Source organism: Balaenoptera physalus (assembly GCF_965194825.1).
Source record: "Balaenoptera physalus genome assembly, chromosome: 3".
Taxonomy (NCBI): Eukaryota; Metazoa; Chordata; class Mammalia; order Artiodactyla; family Balaenopteridae; genus Balaenoptera; species Balaenoptera physalus.
Genome location: NC_138890.1, coordinates 75814705 through 75840564, shown reverse-complemented (window position 1 = coordinate 75840564; position 25860 = coordinate 75814705). Strand labels below are relative to the sequence as shown.

The 25860-nt window shown below is 41.7% G+C and overlaps 1 protein-coding gene across 2 annotated transcripts in view; it reads left to right on the top strand.

The window, feature by feature from the left end:
- The window catches only part of PRDM6 (PR/SET domain 6), a 100824-nt gene that overhangs the window by 51175 nt on the left and 23789 nt on the right, over nt 1-25860 (top strand). For both annotated transcript variants that reach the window (XM_082457869.1, XM_082457870.1), the window contains 2 exons: nt 16144-16271; nt 19814-19938. In XM_082457869.1, coding sequence (XP_082313995.1) covers nt 16144-16271; nt 19814-19938 — 253 coding nt within the window. The remainder of the gene's footprint in view (nt 1-16143; nt 16272-19813; nt 19939-25860) is intronic.

Genomic DNA, 25860 nt, shown 5'->3' with positions numbered 1-25860 from the left:
ATTCTTTCCTTTCAGCCCACAGATGCTTCCTGTGGAAAGAAAGGAATCCTAAGTCTTGTCTAAAAGTTAGGAAGCATGCATGTTCTAACAATGTGATAACTAGGTGTTGGTTTTCTTTGGGTGTTGACATTAGTCACACCTCCGCTAGCCAGAGATTTGCATACCTTGTGCCTCAGACGTTCAGGTTTACTACTTTTCTTGGTTGGATTTCTGGGGAATCATGCCTTGAGGACTTGACTGCGGATCCAGGAACACAGGACTGTCTCTCTGTGGGAAAATACCATGTCGGCTACACACTGGCCAGCCCTCTGGCCTGACTGTGTAAAAGGAGCTTTATTAACAAGCCCTAACCAGGGCTGTTTAGAGACCTGGGCAACTTCCAGTTTTTGAGGTCCTTGATATATGGAAAAATGAAAAAATGCCGAAACAGGGTTACAAAAACAGTGGTATACTTTAAATGTTTATCTTTAACAACTTAATGCTTTTAATACCAGAAACATATAATTGCGCTATTCATAAGTTAATTACAGGATTCATAAAAATGTTAATTTATGGTTTACTTCAGGCAGTGTGGTCTGGTCAAAGGACCCAAGTTCAGAGTTTGCAAAGGCTGCCTTCTTTTAATCCTGTCAGTCTGTCTCCTGATTGTAGGTATAACCTCATTTGGAAATGACTTCAAAGGTCTAAATTTGAGGCTCTTTATGTAAGTGAGGCTGAGTGGCACTGCCGGCACCCCCTGGAGAGGATCTGCAGAAAATGCTTCTGCAGGAGGAGCTGGGGTTGCCCAGAGTCCCTGACCTTCTCCTCCAGGCCCCCAACACTTCCAAAGATACCTGTGTCCTTGACCTGGAGCTGTAGCAGTACAGTCAGTGGCCTCACCCTGCACCTCTACTGAGGACCAAAACGGACCATCTATCTGTGCAATAGAAGGGTCCCAGGGATGGTCATTTGTCCTCCCCAGGATGACTTCAGCCCTTATTATGGTACTTCAAATTCCTTTCAAAAGGCAGACCCCCTTTCAAGCCTCACTTGAAGATAAAGCTCTAAATGGAAAAATTCTTTCCAGGAGCAGCATGTTGACCTACACTCAAAACTGGGTGTAAGTCTCAGTTACTGGGAGCCTGATGAGGGCAAGCACTGGGCCCAGAAGAGAGGGCTGGAAGGATGATGGAAGGTAGAAAATGAGCCACCTAAAGAGAAGACTAGGGATAGTAACAGTGACCACAGCAGGGGGCAGATTTGGTGGGGGGGTGGGAGGATGAGAGGGGACAACTGCAGAGAGGCAGGTATGTGCCAGGCTCTGGCCTTGCCGTTGACTGAAGTCTCCATCCAGCTGCTTTGCAGTGACCTCTGCTCTGCAGAGACAATTGAACATTTTTAAAGGAACTTAAATGTTCTTACCAAAAAAAAAAAAAAAGATAAGTCTGTGAAGTGATGGATGTGTTAAGTAACTAGAAGGAGAGGAAATCCTTTTACCGTGTATATCAAATTATCACCATGTACACTTTAAATGTCTTACAATTTTATTTGTCAGTTATACTTCAGTAAAATTGAAATTTAAAAAAGAAACAAAGAACTAGGGGGAAAATAATAAAAGTACTGTTAATTTTAATTAGTAAGGAAAAGTACACTTTTTCGGCAATATTGCATTCCTTAAAATTTTCCCAGTTGGATATTCAATTCTGCCTTAGATGTGTTGGCCTGCCCAGAGGGCAGAGAGACATGGTCCAACCTTTAGTGCTTGGGTACCTAGAAGGCACCTTATCCTATCACCTGTATCCTTCTGACTCTCCAATCAATCATCTATCTACCCAGCCACCCATCCACCCATCCACCCACCCTCCCATCCACCCACCCTCCCATCCACCCACCCTCCCATCCACCCACCCACCCACCCATCCACCCATCCATCCATCCACCCATCCACCCATCCACCCATCCACCCTCCCATCCACCCATCCACCCTCCCATCCATCCATCCACCCATCCACCCATCCACCCATCCACCCTCCCATCCACCCTTCCATCCACCCTCCCATCCACCCTCCCATCCATCCACCTTCCCATCCATCCACCCACCCATCCACCCACCCACCCATCCACCCATTCACCCACCCATCCACCCATCCACTCATCCACCCATCCACCCACTAAACCAACTAACCAACAGACATTTATTGAACACCAAGCACTACAGTATGCTGAGCTCTCTGTTAACCGTTAGGGAAACTATAGCAAACAAGACATTTTATCTTTGCCCTCATTGAGGTTATAGTCTGGCAGATTTTAATTAAATGTTTGTTTAATGCTGCCTTCACAGTCTACAATTTGTTTAGATAGTTAGCTTTAACTCTTTAAGTCCCGATGTCCTTTTTACAGAATTGTAATGGATTACCCTTCCTACACCTAGGAACCCCATTCTAGACAAATGTTCAAAGATTGGATGGGAAAATCTACAGATGGTCATGCCAGAATAAATGTCTTCTGATTTGTTTAAGTGTGTATCTCTCCTATTGAACTGTAAATTGCTTGAGGGTAGGGACCGGGTCTTAAGTTTTTAATGCCCTGCACTAAGCACGGTGGCTGGCATATAGTAGCTGCTTTCTAAATGTTTGTTGAAAGAATGCTGTCTGGGAAGTCAGAAGTCTCCATTCAAGGCTCACCATTACTGCCATGACCTTCTGTCTTTGCTGCCTCGTCTCCTGGATCTTGATGGGGAGGAGATCTATGGCAAACCAATGTGATCATTCAGTCCTCTGCACAACTGTGCAAACCTTCCTTCAAGAAGAATGGTTCTGAGAAGCCAAATTTCATCCCTCTCCCATGTTTCTTGCTCCAGGACAAACTTGGAATTTCACTCGGTTTTGCCTGAAAGCAGTTATCGTGGGAGGACAGCAAGCTCAGGGGGCTCTCCCTTGAGACCACCTGGTTTAGGCCTGCTTTAGCCTCCACACTCTCACTTTCTTGAGCACCCTGAATCTAGGATTTATTTTGTTTCTTCCATTCTCCTGTGATCCAAGGCACGATGGTGTAAATTGGGAATTGAGGGCATGCTTGGTACTGTCCCAACTTGATGTAAGGAATGTCTCCTAAATTATTTAAGATCTGAAAATATGTTTTCTACGCTCGACAGATGGTCACTTTCCCCTTAATAAAGCGTGTCTGACAATCACACTTTATTGGTGTGGTTAGGAAAAGAATGTCGTAGACTTGAGAAAACATAATAATTTAGAGAGTGACACATTGCAGTGAAGAAATAAAGCTGTAGACTACTTTGAAAAGAAGTAAAACCATAGGAAACCATGATTTCATTGGAACAAACGTTCTGTGTCTTCAGAAAGTTCTTACTAAAAAAAGGAGGGTGACCTCTAGGGCATGGTGTGTGTGTGTCTACACATACATGGAAGTAGCCTCGCTCTGATTTTTTAGGGACATTCTCTTTGCAAACATTCCCCACTTAGTACCTTGTAAGTTTTTTAATATTATCACTAACATAGCAGTTTGCACCTAGGCTTTGGTCCAAGCTGCTTCTTGGAAATCATAGCTACCATGCTGAAGTATAAAATCGCTAATCATTTTCATCAAGGTCTAAAGGTCTGTATAGTATCATACCCCGTGGAATTTATAAACCAGTAATTTCTACTACAGTAAGGGTTAAATAGTACCCCATGAGATACAGTGCATGAACCATATGGAGAATTCAAGTGCTTACCACAATGCACTCACTTTACTGTGTTCTTTCGTAGCTTTCAAGTGTGGAACTATTTGGTACACTATCATAGATAATGTGCAAATCCCAGCAGTTCACACTGGTAATATTTCTAGGATTATTTTAACAAAATAATGGTCCCCTTTCCTATTTGGTAGAAAACTAAGGCTTTGTTTTTCCAACTGTAGGAGTATGTTCATTCAAATTTCCCTGTGGTTTAATTTTCCAAAATTGATGCTTTCTCACAAGGAGCACGTTGTTGTTTAATTTTTTCAAAACCCACCTGTCACTGACTTGAGAAAGGATGGAGCGTAGCTGTGCGTGTTCACTAGTCAGAGTCTGAGATCAGTCATAAGGCGGGATTCTCTGATGCTCAGTGCTGAGATCTGGTTCCACAGATCCCTTTCCACCTCAGCCAAAGTGAAAATGAGAGAAGATCAAGAAGGGCCAGAATGGGAGGGTGGCTGGAAGCTGTGGTGTTTTGCTCGTTCATCTCAGTAGATAGAGGAAAACGTGGTAATACTGTGAGCTGCCCTTTGTTTATAATACATACAGTTCGTGGCAGCAGTCTTTATAAGCCCCAGTGGCATTTAACAAATATGAGAAGATACAGGCTTTCTTGATTACTTAGATCTGAATGTTTATTCAAGCTTTCATGAGAGTTTTTCTTCATTTACACAGAGCTCTCTCCACTGAACAAATGTCCATTTTTAAGTGTGGACCCAGTACATGTGAAACAAGTTTTCACAGGATTCAAATTCATTTCATTTGGTCAGGACTTCTTGCTGGTTACTTTAATTAAAACTGGATTTTTTAAAAAAAGAGTAAAAGCAGTCTTTGAATGGGTGGCTTACATCAAAGATTTTACAGTTCGTGAAAGACATTAGTGCTGATACAAAAAAAAAAAAAAGGAAAGAAATGAAAGATAAATTGCTGCATGAAAATATTTCCAAGGCTGTTCTTAGCAATATAGGATTAGTGGTATTTTCCTTTTCAGTGTAGATGTTGTATGGATACTGGAGACAGTTGTGCACTGTGGGTATTACTGCTGTGACAAAGGAGAGGGGAAAAGATAAGTTTGCAACCGAGCCTGCAGATGGCACCAAGCCAGTGCCCTGAAAAATGGCAAATGTGTCACAGCTCACAGCTGGATGCAGAAATATTTCTCTTTAATTTGGATGGATAAAACTTTTTTCACAGCAGGGCACTCTCAAAAGAGGACAACATCAAAGAGGGTGGGTCTCCCCAGTCAGGCATCAGCGGGCTCCAGGATGGAGCAAAATGAATGAACTGTCAGGACTTTTTCAGCATATATGCTTCTGCCAAGTGAAAAGTTAAAGGTTCAGTGGCTTGTTCGGATCACAGACAGAGTCCTGATAATGCAGGCCTGATCCCCAAAGTCTTCCCTCTGATCAGCAGACAGAGGATGTCTGAAGAAGAATCTGGATTGATGGATGGCAGGCTTTGTATGGATGACCACCGCCATCCTCGGAGATAAAGGGATTCACTAAATGCTCAGAGGCTCTCGGGAGCTCCCGATCTCCATGCTGGAATCCTCAGTCACCCACTCTCCTCTGCCAGCCTGCAGCCTCCCAGCTGCTGCCCCACAGTGTGACCAAAACACCCATCTCATCTCTTCCCACGCCTGGCTCTCTGAGGCAGGGTTCACGGATACCACCACCGGTGTTTTACGGTTTATTGACACTTTTCAACTGTTTTTCTGATTACCATATTTCAGTCTTGACTTATGTGTTAGTATTATCTGCAAAGTCAACATAAACCTCTAATGATTTTCTAATATTTCTGGAACTTGATGAATGTGAATTGACAAAGTACAGTATATAGCTTTATATCAGCATTACTGAAAATACGGCAACGGTGTATACAACCATTACTCATTTCTTGACCTTTGAAGCCTGAACTCAAAACCTTGGCATTCCAGATATTCCAAAATACTCCAAACCAAAATGAGAGGGAAGAGTTTTCTTATGAAAAATAACAACAAAATAAGTTAATTCTAATGGAGGGAGAAATTTTTGAAATGAAAAAACATGTATAGTATTATATATTTGAGAAAAAAGTGGAAAAACTGAACACAAATAAATCTGGCCACACTAACGAGTATTTGCTTTAATGAAGGAACTTTCATTTTAGAATGTGCATCTTCATCCACAGACTTAGGCTTTGGCCGTTTTTTTGGTGGTCCTGGTCATTATGACACATTGCCAGTGGAAGGAGAGTGGGTTTTACAGAGTGGGGGAGTGGTGTCTTTGTCCATTGCATGGTTGCTTTGTGTAAATTTGACTAAGAGGTTAAGTAATTCTCACTAAATTTTCATTTGCTCTGAAAATAGGAATTTGATAATGACATTATTAATCATTATGGACATTTTCATGGCCCTCAGTCCTTCCTTTGAAGAGTTTCAGGTGCTTTTAATGAAAAAGCTCGGCTAGTTCTCTCTGATAAGACAAATGGGATGTGATAAAAACAACAGTCACATGGTGGCCCATGATTCAGGAGGGTTTCATCCTTGTCACACTCACAGACCCACTATATGACTGTGGGCAAGTCATTTCACCTTTCTCAGCCCAAAGTTTCTGATCTGTAAAATGGAATAAATGTTCCAGCCTACCTTCTAGGTCAGTTGTAAGGATCAATTAAGCTTGGGAAAGTATTTTATAAACTACAATCCCGCTCAGATGTGTATGACCTGGTTATTAGCTGCTGTTCTTTCTTTGTGTTAAGGTGGAGGCAGATGCTTCACTCATTTTTTTTTTTTTTTTTTTTTTGGTGGAGCCACACAGCTTGCAGGATCTTAGTTCCCTGACCAGGGATCAGACCCGTACCCTCGGCAGTGAAAACACAGAGTCCTAACCACTGGACCGCCAGGGAGTTCCTGCTTAACTCATTTCTAAAGTATTGTTTTGTGGTCTCTCTTCTCAGGGTTTGACTTAGCTTGAGTTGAAAGTTTACAAGAAAAGCTTTTAGGAGACCACAGTGGTGTGGTTCTTGCTGTCTTCCTCTCTAGATTGGGAAGCAGTGCCCAGAAGCCATGGCTGGCAGTGCTCCCTGTCGACCTGATGCTCAAGGCTGCCATCCACAAATGTCCCCTGCTCCTCATCCAGGTGCATTTGACTGCACAGACAGCTCACCTACCTTGACCATGTTCAGTGCTCATGTAGACATGAGGCACTGTGAGTCGGAGCCTCCTCTGGCCAGAAATGTCAGTGTCTTCAGAGGTCAAGCAGTCCTACATGGTAGGGGATGTTCAGTAAGAGGGCTGAAGCCACAGTTAATTAAAATGCTTGTAACAACCTGTTAGTTACAGAGATACTCCAGGAATGCTCTTAAAGGTGTGGTGGGTGCCTGTGTCTTTTGGGTTACATGTTTGTAACACTGTGTTAACTTTAAGAAATGGAAAATGTAGAACTGAAGAAATGCTTCCTTACTGTTTTCTAGATAGTATTCACATTCATCCAGCATTTTTTATATTTTGTTTTATTTTTAGATAGACTCATGGGGGGGGGCAAAAACATAAACTAGAACGACTGGTTTATTCCTATACCCCCTTTATGTTATTCCCAATTTTTCCTTCTCTCTCTTTGAACAAAAGTTGATTTCCTGGTATGTACAAAGCTTTGTGTAAGGTACCAATGGTTAAAATCTTAAAATATTTAAAATGCATTCCTGCCCTCAACGAGCTTGTAATGTTCCGGTCTTGTAATCTTAGCAGTAATGAGTTTGCAAATGCCACATGTATTATCTTGTGGTCAGTGTCCACGAGCAGGTTAGTAGATGAAGTCCAGGCTGACATTTCCCATCTAATTATAGTGATGGCCTAGGGATAGCTAATGCTTTTTGGACTCTTACCATGTGCCCAGCGCTGATTTACGTCCTTTACATACACTAGCTCATTTGATTTTCATATCAGCCCTTTGACTGGGACTGTCATTAACACCCTTTTTTTCAAAGAAGGTCTCAGCTTCCTCAGGAGGTTAAGTAACTGCCCAAAGTCACTTGGCCATCCGAGGTGAAGCTATGATTGTAACTCACACACATTGGAGCTGACACCCACACGCGTGCTCTTAACCTCTGCCCTCTACCCTCTCCAGTTCCTCCTGACTGGGGTGGCTCCTATTGCATGTTTTCATTGGTAATACTTTAGAAATTCTCCTCTAACAACCATACGATTAAAAGTAAAATATTTTATTGAGCAACAAAGGTATTGTGTTTTTTAACTTTTCAGTCCAAACAGTCAAGAATTATTCTTTTGTGTAAACAGTTGTATAACAAAATATTGCACCCCTATCTTCTGATACAAAGGAATCTCACAGTAAAACATTTTTATCCATCTTGCCAAACAGTATAGTATTCAATTCAGTTTCTCAAATGACTAATACACTTGATTATTGAAGCCCTTGTTTTCTGAATTTTACAGAAAGATGGGGTCGTCTAAAGGTAGTGTGTAGAGAATAGGTGGAGGAGATCTGAGAAACCCTCTTTGTATCTATTCTTCCCTGGATCTTCCATGTGCTGTGAAGGGACTTAAAACAGTGCTGGCTTCTCAGGTCTAAACTGGAAAACTCCCCAAGACCTCTTCCTGACCCATTTTTATGGTAATTGTTTATTACATTTTAATCATCATATGAAAACCACCTTTGCATTTCATAGAATTGAAAGAAGTTAGGTTCAAAAAGGATGTAATATTTTCTTTAAAAAGCCCTGGTTGTTAGCGCTTAGAATGAAGTTTTAATTGCATTTAGTGGCGATTTCTTCTCAAGCTTTGAATAAAATCTGAGATCTTTAAGAAGCTATAGAATTATTGTGAGGATTCATTTCAGTTCATTTCAGCATGTTTTAAGTTCCGCCAATGTGTTAGGCCTTGTGTTAGATGTTTGGACATAAAATATGCACCCTCACCTCAAATTTTGGGGGAAAACTGAAGGAGAGTGGTGTTTCAGCACATGACCAAATGCTGCTGCTTGGGCCTAGGCACGGGGACATGCCACGGTGTGGAATCGTAGGAGAGGGAGCCTGAGATGTCTCCCTACTCTCTGAAAATTGGCTAATACTATCAAATAAAACCTTTGGACATTTTCTATTTCCTTTTTTCCATGCCAAAATTCAGAGACCCCAGTTCTGGGAGGAGCAGATTAATGTTTAAGTTATAATTCAAGTTCCTTTTGTTTAAGGTCCGTGGCTCTCTTTAGAGTATCTGTAGGATTAAATGAGGTGTGAGGAGGCCTCATTCTGCCATTGACTAGAGTCTCAGTTTGTCTAAGTCACTCACTTTTGGAGACCCCTTTTCCTTATGTATATAGTCGTCCCTTGGTATCTGTACGGGATCAGTTCCAGGACCCACCACGGATACCCCATTCTGTGGATGCTCAAGTCCCCTATATCGGGGGTCCCCAACCCCTGGGCCACAGACCGGTACTGGTCTGTGGCCTGTTAGGAACCGGGCCGCGCAGCAGGAAGTGAGTGGTGGGTGAGCGAGCGAGCGAGCTTCATCCGTATTTACAGCTGCACCCCATCGCTCGCATTACCGCCTGAGCTCCGCCTCCTGTCAGATCAGTGGTGGCGTTAGATTCTCAGAGGAGCACGAACCCTACTGTGAACTGCGCATGCGAGGGATCTAGGTTGCACGCTCCTTAAGAGAATCTAATGCCTGATGATCTGAGGTAGAGCTGAGGCTGGGCGCTGGGGAGCAGCTGCAAATACAGATTATCATTAGCAGAGAGGTTTGACTGCACAGAGACCATAATAAATCAATTGCTTGCAGACTCATATCAAAACTCTATCAGTGAGTGGCAAGTGAAAACAAACTCAGGGCTCCCACTGATTCTGCATGTGAGTGAGTAGTTATGGTGAGTTGTATAATTATTTCATTATATATTACAGTGTAATAATAATAGAAACAAAGTGCACAATTCATGTAATGTGCTTGAATCATCCCGAAACCATTCCCACCCCCTATCCCGGTCTGTGGAAAAATTGTCTTCTATGAAACTGGTCCCGGTGCCAAAAAGGTTGGGGACCGCTGCCCTGTATAAGCCAGCATGGTGCATTCGGCCCTCTGCCCTTGTGTCTGTGTGCCCTCCGCGATTGGCTGAATACGCGGATGCGGAACTTGCACGAGAACCAAGGGCTGACTGCAAACTGATCAGGTTAGAACAGGCCATCTCTGAGATTTCTTCCAAATCTCATTTCCCTGGCCTCTAAACTTAGCCAAGGTACTCAGCTGTCTAGCAGAGTTGGTGACTGAAGCCTATCTAGTGGAGGAAGTGCTCTGCCTGTGATTTTTCAAACAGGGTCCCCGCTTCACTGTGGGCCCTTGGTGATGTCCCAGTGACTGCGACAGACAGCAAAGGTGAGCTTTGCTGAGCTGGTGGGGTGCTTCCTGGTGGACTTGCTTTTATCTGTTCTTATAGTAGACCACAGCAACTTTTATCTGTTTTTATAGTGTAATTACATTTATGACTTCTTTGACTTAAAATGGACCCCTTGCTTAAAAAGATTATTGAAAGCCTCTTCTGGTAAAAATAAAAGAAATGAACTCTCTTCTCTGCACTCCCACTCCCTGGAAAACTACAGCACAGATGCTTGGATCTTGGTCAGATGATGGCTTCTGGGCAGCACCCAAGGGATCAATGTTTGCAGTGTTTCCAGGCTATCAGTTCAAACAGGTTTTCTTGAAAGTGGCCCGCAGTGGTAGCAGACTGATTTTCACGGGGTAGCAATAATTCCTTTACAGCTGGAATTACCAATTTAAATGCTTTATGAGGCCAAGCAGCTAAGTAAATGAGTGAAGTAAGGAACACTTAAGGATAGGGAGTAGTAGGGAGTATGGAGAAGGAGAAAAGCCCATGGCTAATCTAAAGGGGCCACTTTGAAGGGGCCTCAGTTTCTGTGGATTAGTGCCAGAGATTGGGGACCCATCTTCTGATTTTTTTTTCTCAAGAAAAATTAGAAATTAGATAAAATTTCCAAAATTTTAAAACACCGGAGAGAAAACAAAATTGGTCAATTACGTGAATTCAGCCGGAGGGCCACCAGTTTGCAAATCTTGCTTTAGAGAAACAGATTGCTCAGAGCCACCAATATACACAAATTCTTATCATTCAGAAGATGGTTTTCTTGCTATTATGTTAAAATGGGCCCAAGTCAGTCACTGGCTTACATTGTTTCTATGATTATTATTATTGTTAATGTTAGTTGGCAGCATTCATAAATGACAAAGCTGTGGACAAGCCACTCACGACCAGTGTTTTTAGGACACAACACTGGTGCAGTTTTTACTCATGTTGTTCTCATTTAAAATAGATTCTTGTTCTAGGAAAATAAGATCATAGGAGAGAATGCAGTTTCCTGATCTTCAGGATTGCATGAAATGCCTTTCACATGGTGGTTTTCAGTTAATCTATGCGTGGTTTATAATGAGCGACAATTTGTGTGATCATTATCTCAACCACATGTGTGGCATTTCAGTAAATATTATTGGGTTGAAAACTATAAAAATTTCCTTAAAAAGGTAAGAACGAGCTCTCCCCCTTACTTATCTTTCTACTCCCGCTGATACAGGATAAAAGAAAAAGTACAGACCGAAACCAGTGGTTTTAAAATAGCAACAAAACAATCAGGAAGGAAATCAGTGGCTGATAATGTAGTGATACATATTACCAAGAGTTTCCCAGGAGGATAACACAGATACAGTTTTTAACCTTGGGTAAGATAGTAGGCTTCTGTATTTCAACAACACATGCAAAAATTGAAGTACAGAGAAATAAATGGCTAGGCTTTCTTTTCATTTATTTTTCTCTCTTTGATTTAAAAAAAAAATCAGGAAAGTCCAAAGTATAATATATAAATGCCATATACAAGCCACCAAAAAAGTGAGTGTTAACACTTTGCCATATTTGCTTCAGAATCTTTTTTTTTTTTTTTTTTAAATGAAGCATTTCAGATACATGTGAGTTCCCTTTGTTTTCCTTCCATCCCTTTCTTTCCAAAGCCAGGACTCTGATGAAGTTATCATGAATCCTTCCTATGTGTCTGTTCAGAATTATACTATATGTATAGATACATATAGATAGGCATATTGCTATATGTATATTATAATATACACTCTTATAAAAGATACTATTAGGGTGTTATTTTGTATATTTTGAAATGTTGACAAATGATATCATATACTTTAATCTGCAACCTGATTTTCTCAATCAACATTATGTTTTTGATGTTTATATCAACTAGATCTTAATGCAAACAGGTCTAGTTCATTCATTTTAAGTGTTTTGTACTTTTTTGTTGAATAAATAAACCACAATGAATTTATTCTTCTGATGATGGATATTTCTCTTATTTCTAATTATTTACTGTTACAAGCTGTGCTACAGTGAATGCCCTTGAACTCATCTCCTTAGGCACATGTATCAGAGTTTCACTGGAGTAATTTCCTAGAAGTGAAATTGCTGAGTCACAGGAAATATGCATTGTCAACTTTATTTCAATATTGCCAAAATGTTCTCCAATGTGACTGTGCCATTTTATATTCCTTTTCAGCAATGCTAGGATTAGCTTTGTAAAACGAATATACTTTCTACAGCTTTGAGGGGTTACCATTACAAAATTTAACCCTTTTCCTACCAAGTATCCTGTGTGTTTCTTTACATGTGTTTCCCCTACCTCCAGAGGGTCATTTGTTCAGCTTCCTTAGAAAAAACAGAGCAAGTATTAAAACTTTGGTGGTTCATATTCATTCAGAATAAAGTGCACAGTTTCCAGCAAAACTGTGCTTGATTCAAGGGTTCTTTCAAGGAATTTTTTTCCTAATCTAAATTTAACTCTTACCTTCATTCTCACCATTTGAATGAATACAATTTCTGACCTTTTCGACATTTTCATCAGTCCTGAGGAGATTGTCTAAACACTTTATGCATGATTTTTGATATTTTTCTGCTTATTTTAAATCTTTTGAAAGGTAATGAAAACAAAATAACTCTTGGTCTTGGCATTAATACATCTCCTTAGATTCCTTAAAATTTTTAGACCTATTAGGTATCTAGCTTAAAATTACATTTTAGCGTCACACAAATGTAGATGTTAATGCGGCTTCCAAGAACAACTTCCCGACCTTGAAATTGTTGCAGCTGCTCTAGACTGAAATCTGCTGAAACATTTCCCCACTCGTGGTTCCTCCTCTCCTAGAAGGAATAATGTCAGCCCATCTGGATACAGGGACAGTGTTCTTGTATAGTTCGGATACATGCAGAATTTTATCGCCATCTTTAAAAAAAATTTTTTTTAACTAAGCTCTTAAATGGAAGCAAACTTGAGCTAATGATGGAGAGTAATAATAAGACTCAAATTAGGACCCAGAGCTTTTCTGAGAAGTCGTCTTTAGTTCCTCTTTAGCGTGCACATGTGGGTATCTTGGTTTTCCCAATTTTATTCTACTTCTATTAGGAAAATGAACAGAAATAGGCATCACTGCCTTCTGGCCCATTGTTTCTCTTTCAAGAAACACAGGTTAAATGTTAACTCCTAACAGCAGAAGCCAGAAAGTGCTCCAGGATGGTCTTGAGCCAACTGCAAAGGCACGTGTTTTCGACCCACCTCCCTAAATAACTTAGGTTGGAGGTGCTGCCCGTATTAGCGTGATGGGCACCCTTGAGGAAATTTCACATGCTGTGAATATATGTTGTTATGACTTGACATTTTATGACATTTATGAAGCTTTTATTTTGGGGCGGGGGTTGAAAAACATATCATCAGATTCGTGTTTTGAAAGATCACTCTGGCTATACTTTAGAGACTAGGTTGGAAGGGCCTGAAGAAGCTGCCGGAAGATCAGTTAAGGGACCTTTGTAGTCCTTCAGGCAAGAGAGGAAACTGGTTTGGGCAGGATGGTGACAGTGGAGAGGGAGAGATGTTTAGGAGGCAGATTCAGCTGGATCTGGTGATAGCTGGGCTCTGGGGGGTTGAGGGAAAGAACAGTGTCAAGGTTGAATGAGTTTCCTCAACTCTGGCTGGATGCACACTTGTGCGATCCAACTAGGTACATGGGATTTTCATCAGTTTCGTGTGAAATCGTGTGATATCGGTATCAGGCTGAAGCCAGGGAGGCTCAACCTCGTGCTGTGCGCTCATTGTGTGATATTTGGGGAAAGCCTGACAAATAGCCATCTACTTTCCTCAAGGCGAGAGGAGTTTCTCCAGCTAGGCAAAAATTGTAGGATTCCTGTAATCACAATATACTTAGTTTAAGGAGACTATTGTTGAAACAGTGTGGGAGGAAACACTTGTTTTTTTTTAACATCTTTATTGGAGTATAATTGTTTACAATGGTGTGTTAGTTTCTGCTTTATAACAAAGTGAATCAGCTCTACATATACATGAATGGATAAAGAAGGAAACACTTTTTATACTCATTTTCAAGACTGACTGGCTAGTGTCTGGTGTTCAAATGAGCTAACGCTCAAGACAGCACCCACGACTACATACAGACGTTAGAGAGTTTTACTTGCTGTTGAGGACATTAGCTACAAGCACAAAGGAGAACTGCGCTTCTCCAAATGTGTCATTATTTTCACTAGCAGCTGTCATGGGTGGTTTGTTCATGGGGAAGGACAGGGCAGGGGGCTGGATCATCAACATTTTGAGCTCCATTATAGATAAACAGTGGCATTCAAAGAACTGATGGCTTTGTTCAGTGTCGCATGGGTGGTCAACAGCAGACTCAGGGTTGAGACTTTGAGCCTTTGAACCAGTTTCCTAAAACGAAAACAAAGGCAACAACAACAAAATAAGTACAGTGTAATAACCTAACCTAAATATGAAATCTGTCATTAGGTTGCTCACAGAGCAGATGTATCCACTGCATGAAATGTTTCCATTCTCTGCCATCATCCCCGAACTAGGAATTTAAAGTCATTAATCTTAAATACAATATAATCCAGGAATCTCTTCATTCTTCTCAGGCTACATTGATTATCAGCTGTGATCACTCTGGCCTGCTACCCAGTTATAACTTCTCCAACAATTGTATTGGTTAGATTGGTGTCTCTCTTCTGTTTCTGGGGGTTACTGGAAAGATTGGGGGTGAAGACAAATGAGTTCAAGAAAAGCCAAAAAAAAGAAAAAAATCAGCTATTTTAAAATGACTGGTGATGATAAAAAGAACTGTCATCACTAAGCCCTTTGGCCTCCAGAATAGAAATACTGAGCTAAATTAATATGAATGACCCTACTAATTTTAGGGCCGAAATGTAACCAGTGAGGCTCTCTGTGAGACTTATCTCTGTGTCTACTTGGAAAGGAAAAGTGGAAAGGCTGATTAGCAAAGGTAAAACATATTTTCTCAGGATGCTCTGGGGAACAGAATCTTACTGCTGATTTTATTTGAAAAGGTCCAATTTTGCCATGGTCCTTCTGAGAACTGTACCCCTTGCTTCCTGGCTGCCTCTAGGGCTGAGGATGACCTTTGAGAATTGCCGTACATATATAACCCTGGATCTCCCACTCCTCTAGATACCACAGCCTTCAAGGTACCCAGGGCTGACCTGGTTTCTGGAAGTGAGAGCCGATTGTCTCTGCTGTCAGCACTGACTCCGCATGTCCTAGGCTGGCTAGTTATTTCGCAGAAGACTTTTTGTTCCACACTTATTGCCTGGTTTGAAGCAGATTTCATTTCCTTGAATGTGATCTTGAAAGAAAATCTGCTTGAGGTGACCTAAGGCAATAATTATTAGACCAACCTTAGTTAAGACATTAAAAATCCATAGGAAACAGTTATTATTATTTTTTTCTTTCCCTTTGTGAGGGTCTCTCTTTTTTCATGACTCCTCTCCTAATAGTTTCAGGTCCTGACAGCTGAAGTCCTACATCTTCTGCGAGGTGAGAGTCCGTTTATTTCATCTGAATCAGAGTCTGTTTTATCAGTGTGATACAGCTCCATAACGCTCCAACCTCTGCTAGGTGTCACCCAGCTTGTTAAGCAGACGGTCCCTGCCTCCCGAATGCCTTCGAACAGTTATGCGTTTGAGAGCAGGGCCTCTCATGTGGATGTTCCAGCCATGTCAGCGTGGCCTCGCCTCTCAGCTTGCTTTGTTTACCCAGCAGCTCATTACTTAAGAGTAGCCTGTCAAAAGAGGTTAAATATTCTTTGGGAAACATGGTCACTCACATCCTTGAGATGCCACAAATATATTTAATAAAGGGAAGATTGGCTTGATAAGAAAAACGTGATTAACTTGCATCACCAGAAAATGTTTTTCTTCTGTTATTCCAGTTGAGTTTCCACAAGCATTCATAAGCACTAGCAAACCTACGGGCAATAAATTGCTGCAGCCGACACGTAAAGACACCAAGGGAAGCAGGGAAAATGATTGCTGATGATTCGTTCTAACTACTTGACCTTCTGACCTCTTCTCTAGATATATGACCAAGATGGGACACTACAGCACTTTATTGATGGTGGGGAACCTAGTAAGTCGAGCTGGATGAGGTATATCCGATGTGCAAGGCACTGCGGAGAACAGAATCTAACAGTAGTTCAGTACAGGTAAAGTATACCTTGATTTACCGCTTACAAAGCCGAAGCCCTTTGCCTTGCATATATAAATTCAGGCTTGCTGCTAGTTTTGAAAAAATCCTGCAGAGTCCTGAAGAACTCTGCAAGGACTGGCAGGAATTTTTTTGCTAGGTTTGTGATATCTCCTTAGTTCTCGTAACAGTAATTTCTTGAGAATTCAGGAAGAAAGATGCTAGGAGAAGGCCTTTTTCACTCACTGCATGTGATAAAGTTACTTCCGCGTCATCACCTGAACTTTCATAATGGCCTGAGTGAGCCCAGTGAACTCACTGACTCGGAGGGATTTCCCCCCCAGCAGACGTGTCCACATGTAAACAGGAGTTTAGAGATTCAGCCCCAGGTCGCTTGCCTTCAGTCCCCTTCAGTCTGGCTGTCTCCTAGAGAGAACAGTTTGATTTGTACAAAGGCATGGGAAATCAGGAACTCTCAACCCTCCCAAAGCTGCTTTTCTAAAACTGTTAATGCTCGGCAGCCTTGGCTGAGTCAGAGCAACCTCTTCTGATCCCTTGAAAGGTGCCAAAGCGTTTGGCTTTGGTCCTGAGACAATTCAGAGTACGTTTCAGGGGATGAGGTGGTTCCAGAGCATAGAGAAGGCTCTGGTCTCCTGAGATATTTGGGCAAAGCCCAAAGGGTAACAAAGATGAGGTGGAGCCACCCCCATTGCCCAGAGTCTCATAGGGAGGCCTGGGGTGGGGTAGGGGCATAGAAGCAAGGTGGATTCCCAGATCCTAAGCCACACCTGCCCAGTGCGCCTGTTGGTCAGGCATTTCCATTTACTGCTAAAAGCTGGAGTGGAGACAAAAAGGCAAAGACAGATCCCATAGGAAAAAAGCCCTGCCACTAAGCCTTCTTTTCTCAAAATCCCTCGAAAACATGTGCCATGTAAATATATGACCTCAGTTATAAACAGCCGTGTTCCCTTTCGAATCAGAAGCAACTGTTTAGCTTTACCAGGCACCACAGACACATCAAAGCAGAAGGGCCCTTGCTCGGCAACTTGGAGTCCTGCCTATGACGATTTATTTTCATTTTCATTTTTTTTTTTTTTTAAATGAAGACTTAAAAAAAAAAAAAAAAGCTTCATTCCCCTTATAGGTTAAAGGCTGCACAAATCTGGCTTGCTCTCCAAAGGCCTCCAAATTCAAAAGGAACATATTTGGGCAGCATGTGACTCACTGCCTTGGTTTCCTAGGCAGTTATCTTTCATTACATAAGGGTTTAAACGAACTTGTGCACGACAGGATCTGGTTACAGTCTGTATATGGGCTTCACCCACCTTCCCTGCAGCTGCATCTCTGTCATGAAGTTTTTATAAACCTCGGAGCTAGAAAATTAGTAAAGGTTCTGCTTGTCCATTTGGCAAGAGATAGATTGGCTGGTTCTGTCATGGGCACCCAGGGAGCTCTTGAGGCAAATTCTGACTTTGGGAAAATAAGAAACCCCTACGAGGAAGGTGGGTATGAGCAAGTCGTTACCTTTCTGTCAATATTAAGTGGGTTTTATTGCTCCCTTTCCTGATGGCACTTACACATCAAGTTCTCTCTGCCGATCTGTTTTCGATTACTTCAGATCTTTATAAAATGAACTACAAAAACACAATTTAAAAACTGGCATCCATCACCGGTGACCACGTCCAAGAGTAAGAAAATAGAAAAGTTGGACCCCGAAGAGCCAGCCTAATTTTTATTGTACATGAATGTCCTCTTCACAAAAAGTCAGCTGGTTTAGATTCATTCTGTTATGATTTGTAATATCTAAATGGAATTTTCTTCAAAGCGCCCTTGATTGATTGACCCTTAGCTGAACGTTTTGTTTTTATTTTGAGGCTGACAATAATGTTTGTTGGCGTGTGTTCTGCTTCAGCTGCGTTGGGACGCCATGAAGCTATCTTTATGAGTCATCCAACCACAATACTAAATACATGTCAGCAAAGGAAATATTATCTGAAAAGGGAAAAATCCCTTTGATGTGCTTCGACATGCAGAGATTTCTGCGAGTTTTGGAAGCTCTGCCCGCTTGTAAGGAACGGTGTATGCTTACACATTTTTTTCCCCCTTTCGGCCTACTCTGTGCCTCAAAAGACCACCCATTGCTCGAAAACAGTTCTGCTCTTTCAGCGGCAAAGTGTGTCATTTGGTTTTAGCACATTCATTTGCCGGGCGCTGTGTTTATATTAAGGGAAGCCAAACCGAGAGATGAAATGTTACAAGGGTGAAGTACAAAGTCGACTCAATTTTTCTCAAGTTAGGAGATGCCAGTGATTTATAGCCCGGCTCCAATTTTGATTTTTTTATGTAGCAGTGGAAAGAATTAATAAAATGCACAGCTCTTGGAGGTGCGGAGGGAGGAAGGGGAGAGAGGTCCGGACAGCTGGCTGGAGTTTTTGTCAGATATTCATAGAATGTTGGGAAAAAACATTCTGCTTAGCTAGCAGTGCCCTCGTGAGACAGAATGGCAGCAAGTAAGGAAAATAACAAGATAAATGAAATTTTTGCAGCTGCAAGTAAAATATTGAGAATCTGCACTTTTTTTATTGATCTTTATGATACTATTGCCAAGAGCCACTTTGTGGTGACAAAATATGTTGACAAGTGCATATCTCACTGCCATGAAAAATGTGGTGAAGGCTTCGCCTTATGTCTGCAGTGTTATACAAGGAACAAATTGCCCTGCTATGGCCAATTCCTTACAGAAAGGCTAAATTTAAGGTCCACCAACCCTAAACACTTTTATCTTGAACTTGAGGCTAATATTTGTAGCAATTCTTCATTGAGAAAACCGGCGGCAGGCTCCTCTTTCTTTTAATCTGTAGATTTTTCTTTACAGTGCCACAGCTGTTATAAAAAAATGGTTATTTCTTGGTACCTTCACTCCATCATTTCAGAGTGTAATCTTTCAGCCAGAGTAAAGTGCTCCTCTTGTATTTACTGAATTTCCATCCATTTCACATAAGAGGGTTTTTCTCTTCTCCTGTATCAAACTTTAGAAAAAAGGCAATGGGGAAGATTTTTATTTCTTTCAGTCCTTATATCACAAAGCTGCTTAATTTTATTACAAATTTGAGAACTCCCAATGCCAAGTTGTAAGAATATATGCAATGCTTTCCCTTCAAATAAGAAATCAATAGTATTAATTTATATGTGAGGTTAAGGCACCGGAGTCTGCAATTTGCCAATAGAGAGAATTTTCTCATTAGTATGAGATGGCATTTTTTTTTTTTTTTTTTTTTTTAATGAACTCTTCCTTTCTGCTGTCTCCCGGGCCAAATATCTGTCTCTTCAGCCAAGAGGTTCTGTGGAGGGACACTGTGGAAATAAACTGTGAGCTATTTATCATACCAGGTTACAGGCTCTAATTGGTTGTTGGGAACGATAAGGTGGGTGCAGATTTTATTACAAACAGAAACTGTTTAGGTGGAAAGCCGGGCAGAACTTTTTCGGGGCAATAAAAGTGTGGATGGGGCACATGAGTCCTACCGATTACTAAGCTGGGTTTTCTTTTGTTTTGAATAGGTCGAATATATTCTACCGAGCCTGTATAGATATTCCCAGGGGTACCGAGCTTCTGGTGTGGTACAATGACAGCTATACGTCTTTCTTTGGGATCCCTTTACAATGCATTGCCCAGGATGAAAACTGTAAGAATTTATTTTAGCTCTGAATTCACATTTCCAAATACCTATTTCAAAGCTAACTTTTTAAGAGTGTTGTTTGAAACTCCTGAAATGCGGTTCACTCTGCTGTATAACACAAATGTGCACAAGTCTGTTCCATCATTTTCTTTTCCTTGTATGTCCTTTGCTTTTTCAAAGGGAGTCTTGACTTGTACAGGCCAATTTTTCTTCGCCTGCTTATGATTTTAAAACCTTTGTCCTGGTTTTAAATCATTGCCAGCAGAAATGTTAAGGCAGTTGGTATTTACTGAGCACCTACTATGTGCTTGTTTACAAGAGCAGCATAAGTTACAACTTCTCTTCTGAAGGGATGCACAGTCTTGCTGGAGTCGCATTATTTGCAAAAATGAAATAATGAGAAAACACTGCTGTTTAATCAGGAGTAACACCCCTCCAGTCAATTGGCTTTGCTTCCTCTTAAGTAGTCATTGGAATGAGAAATGGTAGGAAAAATCATAGATGTATGATTGAGGAATTTGTCTCTCTCTAAACAACTTAGTCTAAAAGTGAACCATGTAATTTTCTCTCTCTTTCTTACCATGGCAATCATTATGTTTAAAAAATAATCTAATGTCTAGGCAGATGCAAACTTTTGCAGCAATTTTCACCTAAACTTTATACATTTGTTTTTATCAGTTCTTTGGGAAAATGTTATAAAGTGACTTCCAGTATTTGGAACAGAATTAAGTGATTCTGATGTGCTTCAGTGAGAAACACTGGTTTTAATGACACTGTTTTTTCTTGTCATCAAATTGACTAATCTGTGAACTGATAATTTGGGATTATACAGTAGAAAAAGAAGCAGAGAGAACAGATCTATTTAAGAAACTTCATTTTGGAAAAAAAATGTGTTATTTTAATTTTTCCTTCTCTACTTACTTTCTCTCACACACATATAAACTCCAAAAAAATGTTTATAATACTACTGATCGAAATACTCATCAGATATTTCTTTTCCATGTTATCTTTATTTTCTTTGTAAAAAATAGAATCCTCAAAAAGCATATTACTCTCAACTTTCCTTTTCTACTTTACCCTAACCCCAAACCAATCTCAAATCAAAAAATGAATCTTTGGACATGTAAGTACATTCTTCTTACTTCCCAAGTTTCCATTGGAAAGTTTCTTTTCTGCAGTCATACTCCTGTTTGAGGGAGTGTCTGTTTCATAGGAGAAAATCTCAGTGTTGGACATGAGTGTGTGGTTGGTATTACAGGCAGAAATGGCCATGGCGGCCAGTGTGCTTTGTCTTCCCACAACGGCTCCATGCCCAGCTCCCCTAAAACTAGATGTAGATCCACACACAGAAAAGCACCAGTATCAACTCCCCTGATCTGCTGACATGGGCCTGTCTATACATTAGAACCTTGGTGTAACTTCACCTTCTAAAGGATGGAATCTGATCCAAAAAGATTCCAGAAATCTTATAAGGCCTTCTGTTTCCTCCTTTAGTACAGCCTGCTCCAGGCTCTGAAAATATTGCGGTATGTGTATCAAGGAATGTCTGGGAGTAAACATATCAAAGTCTAGAGTTGTAAAGTACATAGCACACAGTCCAAAAATAAATTCATTCATTCATTCATTCATTGATATTTGTTGAATACTTACTAAGGACCAGCATCATTGCTGGGTGCTACCAATACAGCAGTGAACAAAACAGACAAGAATTCCTGCCCTCCTAGAGCATAGAGTCTAGTAGAGGGAGATGGATTATCAACCTGTATATGAGTAAATAAATAGTTTGTCAGGTGATGATAAGTGTCATAGCGTTAACAAAGCAGAGAAGGGGTGAGGAGTGCCAGGAGTTGGGAGTTGCAATTTTAGAGATGATCGGGGTGGGCCCTACTAGGAAGGTGGCCTTTGGGCAAAGACTTAAGGAGATGAAGGAACAGGCCATGTGTTCTTTGGGAACAGAGTGTTGCAGGCAGCTGGACTCCAAGTGTAAAGACCCAAGATGGAAATGCTACTGGACTGTCGGAAGAGCATCACAAAGATTGACATAGGTGTGTTGGTTGGAGTGTATTGGTTGAAGTGGGGAGGAGTTACCTTAGATTTGGGGGCAGGAATCTTGTAGGGCCCAGGAGGTCACTGTCAGGACCCTGGCTTTTACTCTGTGTGCATTGGACAAAGGGGGTATTGCAGAGTTTTGAGCAGAAGAGTGATATGATCTGAGTGAAGTTGTAACAGGATTACTCTGGCTACTGAGTGGGGACCTGACAGTGAGGGTGGGGATGGAGCAGGATCCAGTTAGAGGCTCTTGCTGGAATTCAGTGGGGGGAGGTAATCGTGGTTTGGACCAGTGTAAAAGTGGTGGAGGTGGTGAGAAGTGGTTGGATTCTGGATATATTTTGAAAGTAAAGTCAACAGCATTTGCTGACACATTGGATGCTGAGTGAGAGAAAGGAGTCAAAGATAACTCCAGGGCTTTGGTCTGAGGAGCTGGATGGATGGAATAGCCATTTACTGAGTTATGAGTCAGACATGGGAACTGTGGAACGACTGCTCAGGGAATGTGTATCTCTGGGGTGGAAGTCTCACATCTATGACATTGCTTCCACCTCATGATGCTATTACATGGACGAGAGGGATTTAGGGGCTGGGCTGGAGGATTGGGGGTTGTATGTGCCATTCACAGCCACCTGACGATGGTGTCTTAGAGTGTACCAGCTGGTCTCCAGTTTCAGTGTGATAGTGCCATCAAAAATGTACTTTCTGGCAACACCAGGTGCTTTGCTTCTGAGGCCTTCTTTCTCCCATTGTCCAACCTGTGTGAAGCATTCTTGAGGTTGCTGATTAGAGTATTGAATAAACTCTCCCGGGGCACATGTTATGTATCATTTAGCACCTGAAATCCTTGGAAGAAAATTCACAAAGCTAACGCACCTCGAAGTATTATGGATTCAGTAGGTAAACTATGCAGCTCTTTTGGGTTGAGTTCAGAACTCTAAGTAAGGGTGGAGGGAAGTTTAAAGGGAATTAAGTCATTGACTAAAGTGCTCAGCAGTGACCATCCCCCTCCCCCCTAAGGGTATTACAGGAATTTTATTTCAGTTCTTGTCTCAAAGTCATATATCTGTCATGTGATTGGCCACCCAGGAAACCAGCGGAAAGCTTCATCAGATGGCGTGGGGGGAGATATATGACTTTGACTCTAACTCGAAGATGGATTGTCATTCCATATGATTCACGGAGAGACCTAGGGCTGCTTTATAATGAGGGATCCTTATTCTGTACTGAGAAAATACTCTGTGTGATTTAAAAGCACAAATGTGTGAAAGGGCATGGACAGATAATTTAACAGATAGCCTTCTGCAACCCTGAGTAATTGAAATCATCTCAATGGGATTAGCAGTTTGAAGGCAATTTTTATCCTACCGAGTTAGCCACAAAATAAATTAGGTACCCTAAAAAGAAGCTTCTTGAGATCAAAGACTTATTTGACAGAATGCTTCCACAGAGCCTCCTTATAGTGCTATGCACACAGTAAACAATTAATACGTGCTCACTGGATACATATTGAGAATTTTGTTGCCATTACTAGAAGGGGTACATAGTTCAGCTAGATTTGTTTCTTGGTTAATGAAATTGATACATGGTCCAAGACATTCAAGGAAAATATGATTTTACTTAGTGAATAATACTTATTAAGCACTTTCATTTATAAAAATATCATTTTCTTCTCATGGTTCTTTCAACGTCGAAAGTACACATTTCCTATTGAGCATGTGGGAGGGTTCAGGCTTCAGTCACTGGGCCCTCTGGCAGCGGCCACGAAGCAGTGGGACACACTCACTGCCTGGAGGAGCCATTGAAAGCAGCCTTGCCTCAAAGAGAAGGCAGCATTTCACACAGGCATTTGGGTTCTGGAAGCAATTCCTATGTTATTTTCTTAAAAAAAAAAACAAAAAAACCCCATAGTTATAAGTGTAATAGAGCTCCAAAGAGAGCACAGCTCTGTCCACTATGGGCCTTTCAGAAGAGCCTGAAGGAACGCCTGTGTCGACAGATTGTATCCGCAAGAAGGAATGAGGTTCCCCAAAGCTTCCAGTGGGGGATTAGCTCCTGCAGAGTGTAAAGACCATAGTGTATTCATATTCATTTCAGAGGAAATTGAAAAAAGAAACCTGGGAATAAATGTTAAACACGTCTTCCTGCTGCTTTTTCTGTCTTGGCATGTGAAGCTGAGGTAGCAGAATGTGACACTTGATGGCAGCGCAGAGGTTCGCTGCACTGGAGTAAACTCTGCCCGCAAGAGGCCTGCCTTTTTCCTTTGATTTTAATGAGCAGAAAATAAAAATGGGCACCTCTGCACGGCGCCCTGACCCCACCATCCCCCCAACAATAAGGAACTAGGCCCCGGATAGAAAGGCCCTGCTCAAGCCTTCTACTTATGAACATTGAGGCGATTACAGTATAGTTCAGTCCAATGAGAACATCTGTGTGCAAGGCCCTGTGGGAAGCATTGTGATGGGGTACAAAACCTCAGACCCTGTCCTCAAGGAACTCCGTGTAGGAGAAGGCACGTAAGCAAAAACTACAACACCAAACCTAACGCAGGTGCCATGTGGGATGGCCGTAGCAGCGAGCCTGGGCTAGGTGGGTGTTAGGCCCAGTCTTACTGCAGTTGGGAGGGGCCCGGTTCTAGGCTCCTTGTACACAGTGAGCAGCTGGGACTGGATCCTCACATAAATCCAAGAACCAGAAGTCACTGTTTTGTCCCTTAATGGGACTAGAAAAGTGCTACCCTCAAGCCAATAGGCCATGGTGAAAAAAACTGTATATCATGCTCCAAAAAACCAGCCCCAGCTATGGGAGGGTACAGGGTTGGATTTTGCATTACCTGCCAGCTGTGGAAACCCTGGGCCAAGAAGTAATATAAAACTTGGCTCAGAACTGGAGGAACCTGTAGGGTCCTAGAACAAACAGAGGAGAAGTCACCCCAGAGGGATGTCTTGGTATCTGCACAGGAGTCAAAGCAACAGCCACTGAAAACACCTTCACAGAAGGAAGTGGCAAAAGACACAAGGAAACCTGTTGTCATGAGAGATTTGACCTCTTGGGCTCCTTGATCCCAGCCTTGCTTTAGGATTCAGGCCCTCATTCCCCCATTTCTGGGGATGTAGAGGGCTGAAAGGTGCTCCCGGATTTATACTGCCAACCCAGACCTCTCACCGGAGCCCAGGCTCTTGTCCACCTGTCGAATTCCCACCTGCACTTGCCTGTCTCACAGGCGTCTCAAACTAAACATGGTAAAGTGAAACCATCCTACTCTGTCCTGCAAGCTGCTTCTCCCCCAGTTCAGTACCTCTCACTCCCATTCATCCAATTGTTCTTTCTAGAAACCTTGACACCTTGTTCTTTCTTACCCCTTCTATCCAGTCATTCATAAATCCCTGTTGATTGTGTATTCTTAAATGAGTTTCTTTTCATTTCTGCTGCCACCTCCCGATCAGCCTCACCATCAGCTTTGGCCTGGACCCCTGCGGTAGCCACCTGCATGTCACATTTTCCCTTTTAGTATCACAGCAGCCAAAGTGAAAATTCACTGATTTGTTGATTTTATTGTTTCAGCTTATTCACTTGTTTTGTTAATAGGTAGCTCGGTTCCATAGATCAAAATCCAGAAAGTAATATGGGCATATAATTCTTCTTCCAAAAGGCAATCAGTTGAAACATTCTTAGGTGTCCTTCCAGATGTATTTCTTGCCCATTCTCTCATTTGGGCATATTCTCCCTCTCTTTCTCTGGCTCTCACTCTACCCCTCCCCTTGTATGCAAATAGCAGCATACTACATATTCTTTGTTCTGCACCTCACTTTTTCATTTAATGATACAGAGTGATGATGCATTTAAAGCATAAATCTAATAACCTTATACCCTAGCTTA